Source organism: Belonocnema kinseyi, chromosome 7, assembly GCF_010883055.1.
Source record: "Belonocnema kinseyi isolate 2016_QV_RU_SX_M_011 chromosome 7, B_treatae_v1, whole genome shotgun sequence".
NCBI classification, from domain to species: Eukaryota; Metazoa; Arthropoda; class Insecta; order Hymenoptera; family Cynipidae; genus Belonocnema; species Belonocnema kinseyi.
The window spans coordinates 8,746,811-8,755,799 of record NC_046663.1 but is presented as its reverse complement, the minus strand read 5'-3'; the positions used below and the strand labels follow the sequence as shown (position 1 = coordinate 8,755,799).

Genomic DNA, 8,989 nt, shown 5'->3' with positions numbered 1-8,989 from the left:
AACATTCTACACTCGAAGCTTTTCGTGTCCATAAGCTTATAGAATATTTTTTGATAGGTTTATCAAATGATACTTTTTACTTGTGAGAAACGAATTTTACGTGTTTCTAGAAAATCGAATCTAATTTAGAACGTTCTAAACAGCATCATTTAATGACGTTATTGAAAATTATTCTATAAGCTTAGCACGGGCAAGAACCACTTCAAATGTAGAATGTTCTATAATAATATATCTGTCTCTCTATTCTAAAGTTCTAGAAGGTTCTGGACTGCAGAATAATACTTCTCAATAGTTCTTTGCGTACTGACTAATTGAAGACAGTATTTTTAAAATAAATTTATTATCTAAAAGGATTTCTCTGCAATCAATCATCCTTGTTTTCTCATGATAAATAATCTAGAACCTGTTTACGCAAATTCGGCTCTCACAATTTCGCAATATTATTCAGTGACGTCATCAGGATCCGCAGAGAATATTCTAGAAGCTTAGCAGAACAATCTCGATGTTGGTAAGGTAGGAATCTATTTAAAAAGTCGCGCATGGACACACCCAGTCACGTACTAATACTGATTCATCCAAAACTGACCATGTAAATCTACTAACTTTTATTTACTGCGAGTATTTCATCAAACTCATTATACATTTACATTTTTTTCTACTCAACACGTCGTGTATCAAATTATTTTTTCGTGATTTTTTTACAACACTTCTACTTTTTTTTAAATTCCAAACGTATTTATAACTCTTTCTATGACGAACGTGAACAACTAATCTTATTGGGCTATGTCAAAGATGGATGCTATAATCTTATTTTAAAAGAAGGTCATTTTGTCACAAAAACAATAGAAAATTTTTTGTAATTAAGGACTAAAAATAGACATAACTTTCTTGGACAAAAGTGTATTTTAACAATAATTATGAACATTAACGCTTGACAACAATTACACGAAACTACTCTCTCTCCCTCTTTCTCTCTCAATTCACCCTTTTTCTTACCTGTAACACTTATATCCAACTGGAAAGAGCTTTACAACCATTTTCAAAAAATTTCCTGCGAAATCACGTGATCAGCTTTGTGACGACACTTGCTTTTTATATATATGTATATTATATTTTGGAAATACTCCAAACAAAGAGCAATTTCCACCACATTCTATCTGTGTACAATATCTTCTTTATACCACTTTTTCCAAAATCTGAATGATATCTTCAATCTTTTCGTATACAACTAATTAATTTGGATAGCAAAATTTGTTATTCGAAGTCTGTTGCCTTCAATAACGTACTTTTAATTAATTAATTAACTTATTTTTTAACTATTCTGTACTTTTCGTACAAAAGGGCATTTCAAAAATAACGTAATGTTGTTCAAATATATTTTTTTAAATATGAAAGTGCATAAAAAATCTTTCTTTAATAATGATGTGTGTAAAAAGAAATTCCTGCATGTAATCTTTTTTTTCCCAAAATAGGGTGACAGATTTTCGTAATTTTACGAATGTAACGAATGTAACGAATGTAACGAATTGGATGAATCAAAATGACTAATTTCATTAGTTATATTTACTGATCGTCTATATTTTATCGTCTGAAATGACTGTTTCATCAGTGCATTTTTTTAACATCTAATGACGTCTGAGATTAGTACAAAACAAGGTCCTGATATTTGAAAAATAGTTTGAAAAAAAGGATTAAAAAAAATTATCGATTTAATTAGTGAAATGTAATATATATTCGCAATTGTAATATTTTCGCAATTTTTGGGCAAATCAGTGATTGTAACTGATTAAATAATTTAAGATGACTAATTATTTCAATCTTTGTTTCGATAATTTATTATTACTGATCCGACTATTGAACGCTACAAATTATGATTTTTTCCAGTGTTTCAAATTAACTAATTTTAAAAGCTACTTTCAACTAATTTGTAACGGTTTGAATCCACATTATTTTAACCAGTCAAAATTGACTGCGAATCCGTAACTTTGGTCAGATTTATATTTACAGTCTAATATATTTGCAATAGACTAGAAAGGTAAAAAAAACGTCACGTAATTTCTAAAAAGACCCTGAAATAAACTTTGACATTTAGATAAATGAGAAATTTCCGACATCTTGATTTTTGACAAATTTTTGCTATCCAGTAATGTAGAATGTATTATGCAAGGATAATTGGGCAGAATAAGATTCATCAGCCTTTTCTTTAAGCCATGTAAAAAACAAAAAAGCTCTATTCGTCTTCCTCCTTATTACTTCAGCCGGCACATAATCCTATTTAACATCATTTCGACATCGCCGATTTCGGATGCCCGAGCTTAAAAAAAGTACTGTTGTGCATGTCAACTGTGTCATTTTGAGTAGACAGGGCCGCTTCTACAACAGGGTGTCTACCTTACCTACTTCGAGAACATTCTACATCTCAAGTGGTTCATGTCCGTGCTAAGTTTCTAGAAACTTAGCACGGACATGAACCACTTAAGCTAAAGAATGTTCTTGAAGTAGAAAGGGTAGAAAACCTAATCAAGAACCTATCCCGCTTATCAACTGATTGCAGTTCGCTAGTGATTCGATTTTAAATCGAGACGACGAATCTGATGACAGCTTTGATAAAATTGATATCGACTGTTCGCCCGCGAACTTTATGGCTTATTCCATGGACCATATTGGCTATAAATCGTATCGGCTGTAAATCGAATCAGCCGTGAACCTTATTGGCCGTCGAGCTCGGGCAGCCGGATTGAAGTTCTGCCACGAACGATCATCGAGTCGCATCTCATCAGCAGGAGGAAAATAAATACAAAGAACGGAGGAACGACGAAGAAGGTGAACTAACTACACCAGCAGCATCAATAATTGGCACGCCAGCAGTCGTGCTTCGTAGGTACTTTAGCAGTTGCAAGAGTTGTCCGTGGGGTTGGCCGGTTGATCAGTCAGACGCTGGCCCTTGGCTGGCCCTGCCCCACCAGCCATCAGGGTGGGGTCGTTGTCGAGCGATTCACTCATTTTGTCGCATATTATGTCCACCAGTTGCTCGAATACCGCCTGAATTCATAAACACAATATCTCGTTAGATAATTAATAATTTTTTTAGGAATCTGTGTTATCATCAGAGGTAACGGAAATGCCTAACGTCTTTTGAGTCTAGAAGAAGCTATGTATTAAATACTTTTGAAATTAAATTTTTTCTGGAAAAAGATCTTCCACTTCGCTCCACTGAGAATCAAACCACAGAACTTCCGATTACCGGTCGGGTGATTTTCCATTAAGCTACCAGAGAGATCAAAAGAATAATCATTTTGCAGAAATACACGCAGTATCTTGCTAGGTGTTACAAGTCAAATTTTGTAAGAAATATGTATTATCATTAGAGGTAACGGAAATTCCTAACGTTTTTTTATTATAGATGGAGCTATGAATTGAATCTTTTTTTAATTAAATGTTTTTCTAAGAAAGGATATTCTACTTCTCTCCAATGGAAATCAAACTACAGAAATTTCGATTATTTATAGGGTGCTTTTCCATTAAGCTAATAGAGAGATCGAAAGAAGAACCCTTTATGTAAATACGCACATTATTTTGCTAGGTGTTACAAGTCAAATTTTTCAAGGAATCTGTATTATCATCAAAGATAACGGAAATTTCTAACGCCTTTTTATTCAGGTAAGAGCTATGAATTAAATATTTTTTAAATTAAATTTTGTTTTGAAAAAGATCTTTTACTTAGTTCCGCTAGGACTTGAACCACAGAACTTTCGATTGCCAGTCGGGGGCTTTTCCATTAAGCTACCAGAGAGATCAAAAGAAGAACCCTTTTTCAGAAATACACGCAATATTTTGCCAGGTGAAAAATAGCGAAACAAAAATTTGGTGAATGAAATTCTATATAAAAAAATATATATTGTTTTTAATTTAAAATTTTTTATTACAAAAATTTTTAACTTTTTATTTATTTTTTTTTTTAATTTAATTTATTTCATTTATTCGTTTAGTTAAAAAATTCTGCATTTCGATTCCGAGCGGAGTGAAGAACATCTTTTTTTAACAAAAAAATATTAATTAAAAAAATGTTTAATTCATAGCTACAGCTAATCTGAAAACACGTTAAGAATGTATGTTATCTCTGATGATAAAACAGATTCCTTGAAAAATTGGACTTGCAAGGACTGTAAAAATACTTCGTGTATTTCCGAAAAAGGATTCTTTTTCTTAAGTTCAAGGAATCGAAAAAAATGTTCGTTTCACAGCGGAGCGAGGAAGAACATACCTTTTCAGAATTTTTTTTTTTAATTAGTAATTTCACAAACACATTAAGTTTTAAGTGATTATAGATCAAATGGAAATGGTGACAAAAAAGAATTTCGGCCCTTCATTCATATACATTCGATCCTATATAAATTTTGATGACTGCTATCAAAGCTGATTCTTTTCCAAAGATAGCCTTAAATCAAATGTTTTTTTTCTCTCAATTTTGCCTTATTTTTTCACTAAAGTTCTCTGAAGTTATCTGAAGTTTAAAACTGAGAATTGCTAAAAATAATTTATAAAATTGAGAAGAATATTGCCATTATTGATCGTAAATAATTTTGGAAGAGAACTTAAGACGAACCATAGGACAAAAACCTCATTCAAAAATTGCTTAATTAAAATAAGTTACTTCGAATTTTATGTTTTTACTTTTCCTTTCGTTAAAAGTTGCCATTCTTGTTCTATTTTAGTGTTGTAAACCTAATTTTTACTTCTTTTGGAATCTCCGCAAATCTCTTTGGTATGTTTTTATTTAAAAAATTTATTGAACAATAATTACATAATTGTTAATTTTATAAATAATCTTTTTCTTAAAGAATTAAAAGGAATAAAAACCTACAGAAGGAATTTGTGGAGAATCATTCAAAGAACAAAAACATACCTACAATATTTCTAAATAAAAAATTTCAACCTGAACTAATTTCTTTTCTAAAGTTCGCCTGAAGCTCTTCTAAAAAATAAGTTACAATTTGGAATAAAAATATTTTCCTAGATTTTATAAATAAATTTTAACAACGCTCATTTTTAGGCATTAACCTTTATAGTTTCGCTGGGATATCCGTCCGTCGTACTTTTTCTAAGAAGGGAAAATTAGTAAAAGTGAACGGTGATAAGGGGAGGGACGATACAAGAAGTAAATGGAATATTAGAAAATTAGGAGAAGGATCCTCAAGGATATAAGGGAAAGTGCGCAGGGGGAACTAGAAAAAGTGAGGGGGAATAAGAGGACATGAAGTAGGGAAAATTCGTAGATATCTTTGGGAAAATAAAGGAAGGTAGGGGAAAAAGGGGAGGGGAAATATAGGCAGTGAAAAAAATCATTAAAAAGGAATAAGGGGAAATGAGTGAATGGGAAATAAAACAAAATAAGAAGAGAAGAATTGTGAGTGATGAGGGTGTAGAAGTGCGGGTAGTAAGGGATAATGAGGAGAGGGAAGTATGGAGAAAACTGAACTATGAAAAATCAGGGGGGCAATAGAGAAAGTAAGGGGATATAAGGGAAAGTAAATAAAGTGAAGCAAGGAAAAATAATGAAAGAGAAACGAGGGGCAATGTAGAGGAAATGAAGGATGGAAATGTAGGAAGAATAAAGAGCAATGAGTAAAGGGGAAGAAGGAGACGTGAGGGAAAATGAGGAAAGGGAAAATAGGAGAAGCGGTGAGTAATGGTGCAGGAAAGTAGGCAAAGCGATGTTGAATAGTGCAGAAAAGTAGGGGAAGCAGTGGTAAATGGTACAGAAAGTAGGGGGAATGAGAGGAGATTAAGTAGGGGAAATAAGAGGAGATAGTGTAGGAGAAATGAGGAAAAGTGAGGAGTAATAAGGAACAGTAGGGGAAGCAGAGAATGTGAGGGGTATAATGGAAGGTGGTTCAAATGATGAGAGGGGAAATGAGGGGTATAGAGAAAGTACGAGAGAACTTCAGTACATCCTTAAACCTCATCCACTGGTCTACTATTCCGTGGACAATTTAATTTTCAGAATAAAATTGTTGTCATCCAATTGTAATGTATAAAAAAATTAAAATCTGATAAAGTTCCGCATCAAACGGACATTGTAGATTAAAAAATGACAATAAATTTGTATTTAAATACAAAAATAAATAAAAAAAGTTTTGAAATTTGCAGTGTACCATTAAAAAAATTGGATTGATTTAAATATAGTTAGAAAATATAAAGCATTGGACCGAACCAAATTTTTAGTAGCAAGAAAAATGTTCCAAATTTATTGAAATTCTTATTTAAAAAAACGTAATAAAAATAATTTTGAGAGGATTGGCAGCGATTTGTCAATTAATTCGCACCGAATTTGAATAATTTATGAAGAAAAAGAGTTTTTTAGTTAAATCGCATTTTCACATTTGGTCATCCAAAGAAAATGAATGATTGCTTAAATAATCTTAATTCACAAATTTACTAGTTGGCTATTTTTTGACACACAAACTTATTTCTTTCTGCACAATGAACTGTTAGTAGCTGAATTCTAAATCTCTAAGGACATTTAAAAGAAAACTAACAATTGTTAAAGCAATATGTTATCATATAATAGATTCAAAAATAAACTTTCTTTAGACCCGAAAATATTATAGCTATAAATTTGTATTTTTTTTTAAACCGTAAAAAAACTTATTTTCAGACCTAAAACGGACTAGCGGAATATCTTAAAATTTTATATTAAACAAAAGAAAAATTACGGTATTACTTTTTTCAACAATAGAAAGAAATTTAAGCGATAGCATTTGGAAAATTCAAAAATGAAAATTTCTATTAGTTTCTCTTATGTAATTATTTTTGATAAATCTATAATGGTAGCAGTGGATCATCTTTAAGGCGCTTCAAACAAATATCGGTTTCGTTTGGTCCACTATACATCTGAAAGGATGAATTGTTGAAAGTAAGATTTTTATCACATAATCTAAAGGCAATTATGCAGGTCTGGACAGCAAGTTTTTTTCCGGAAAATGTTCTTTGTTCTTGTTTTTTTTTTATAATTGAAAATGTGTTTTTTGCGCCTGAAACTGGCAACACTCACTATTGTGTACACTGGGCTCTGGGTGCTGCCGATTGCAGGCGCAAAAACATACTACATTTTCAATTACAACAACAATAAAAAACATTTTCCAAAAAGAGCTCTATATTTAAACTATTATAATTTCCATCAGATTATTTGATAAAAATATTACGTTCAGCAATTCATACTTTTACACTTATAGTGGATGTGCATCTTTTTGTCTAATTATAAAAAAAAATCAGGAAAAGTTGAAAGAACAAAAAAAAAGTTGTTATAATATAACTCGGAAAGATGTTAAACCATTATTTCAGTCTCTACAGACTATTATAAAATTAGGACGTCTTGAAAATATTTTTTCAGCAATAAGAAAGCTTTAATTCTATTTCGTTTCGAATAACATCTTCCTGCATTTTTTATGTTCATAACAAATTTCTATTTGAATTTTTTATTTGTTATTTATAATATCCGCACTTCTCACTATTTTCTTTAATGCTTGTACTTAGAACAGAACATTGTCAGAACTCAAGGTTTACAACTGTCACTTAAAGAAAATTTATAAATGTTTCATTTTTACTTTATATATTTCTCATCTAACTATACAATAAATGGGTTTTCTCACGTTATTAGAGAATGAAAAATTCTTTGGATTATTATATTGAAACGAAACAGTTACCATAAGTCGATTATTTCATTCGTAAAAAGAATTTCACAAAAAGCAGCCTGCTATTGGAAACTGTAACTTGTGTTTTACAACAAGTTGAATTACTTTGTTCGTTTTGAAGATAATTTACCCTACCTTAATTAATTTCAATCAAACTTGCATATAAGATGTACAGGGACAAAACCTTATTCAAAAAGAAAAAGATTTCAAGTTTTTTTTCTTTTTACTAAAAATTCTCTTTAAGATGTCGTAACTTTAGAACTATTTCTGCTAAAACATTCTTTTTAAATTGCTCTTAGATTTAAAAATTTTTTTTTGCTTTTTAGAAGTTTGAAGTTTAGTAAGAAGTTTTCTTTTTTAAAGTTAGAAGTCTTTAGAAGTTAAAAGAACTGAATTCTTTCACGCATTTTTCAAAATCTAAAAGAGAGTGGAAATAAAATTCATGAAATTTTAAACTAATCTTTAAACTTTAAACTTAAAAAGACTATTTCTCCATTAAAAATTGACCAGTTTAATTTCGATTTAGAAAAATTAATTTGCATCAATAAAAGAACACATTTTTTACAAAATAGTGGAATCATTAACCAAAAGTGATTAATTTTAATCAAGCAGTTGCATTTTTAACCAGAAAAGGTTCAATTAAGAGTGAAAGAGGTAAATTTTCAAATCAAGCGGACGAATTTTCAACTGAACGGGCTTAATATTTTACCAAAATTAAAATAGTTCATGGTTTGAAAATTCATCTTTTTGATATAAGCTTAATCTTTCTTGCTGAAAAATACAAATTTTTAGTTGAAAATTAGTTTTTTTGGTTAAGGATTTAACAATTTGCTGAAAATTCTCCTTTTTTTTGTGAAATTAACTGTTTTCAATTTGAAATTAAATTCTTTCCATTGAAATATCAACTGCAAAATTTTCGAAATTCTCTGATGAAAGTTGAACTGTTCTGTTAAAAGTTCATTTCCTTGTTTAAAAATTACTTTTTTAACTGAAAGTTGAACTATTCCATTTTTATGTGGAAATTTATCTTTTCTAATTGAAAATTAGTGTATTTTGATTCAAATATATTTTTTTATTGAAAATAAACCGTTTTCCTTGAAAAATTAACCGTTTTAATGAAAAAAAACCTTTTCATTTGAAATGCATATTTCTTTATTAAAAAGGTATCTCTTTTAATGGAAATTTAATATTTTCTATTAAAAATTAAACTTTTTGGTTAAAAATAATTTGTTTTGGTTTAGTATGAAATTATTTTCTTCAAAATTCATTATTTTGTTTAAAAATTGATCTTTTAA

The 8,989-nt window shown here is 30.0% G+C and overlaps 1 protein-coding gene across 4 annotated transcripts in view; it reads right to left on the bottom strand.

Moving 5' to 3' along the window:
* Positions 1-884: 884 nt before the first annotated feature.
* The window catches only part of LOC117176093 (ras-related protein Rab-3), a 59,419-nt gene continuing 51,314 nt past the window's right edge, over positions 885-8,989 (bottom strand). For all 4 annotated transcript variants that reach the window (XM_033366118.1, XM_033366120.1, XM_033366119.1 and 1 more), the window contains exon 4: positions 885-3,042. In XM_033366118.1, coding sequence (XP_033222009.1) covers positions 2,887-3,042 — 156 coding nt within the window. In that variant the 3' untranslated portion in view covers positions 885-2,886. The remainder of the gene's footprint in view (positions 3,043-8,989) is intronic.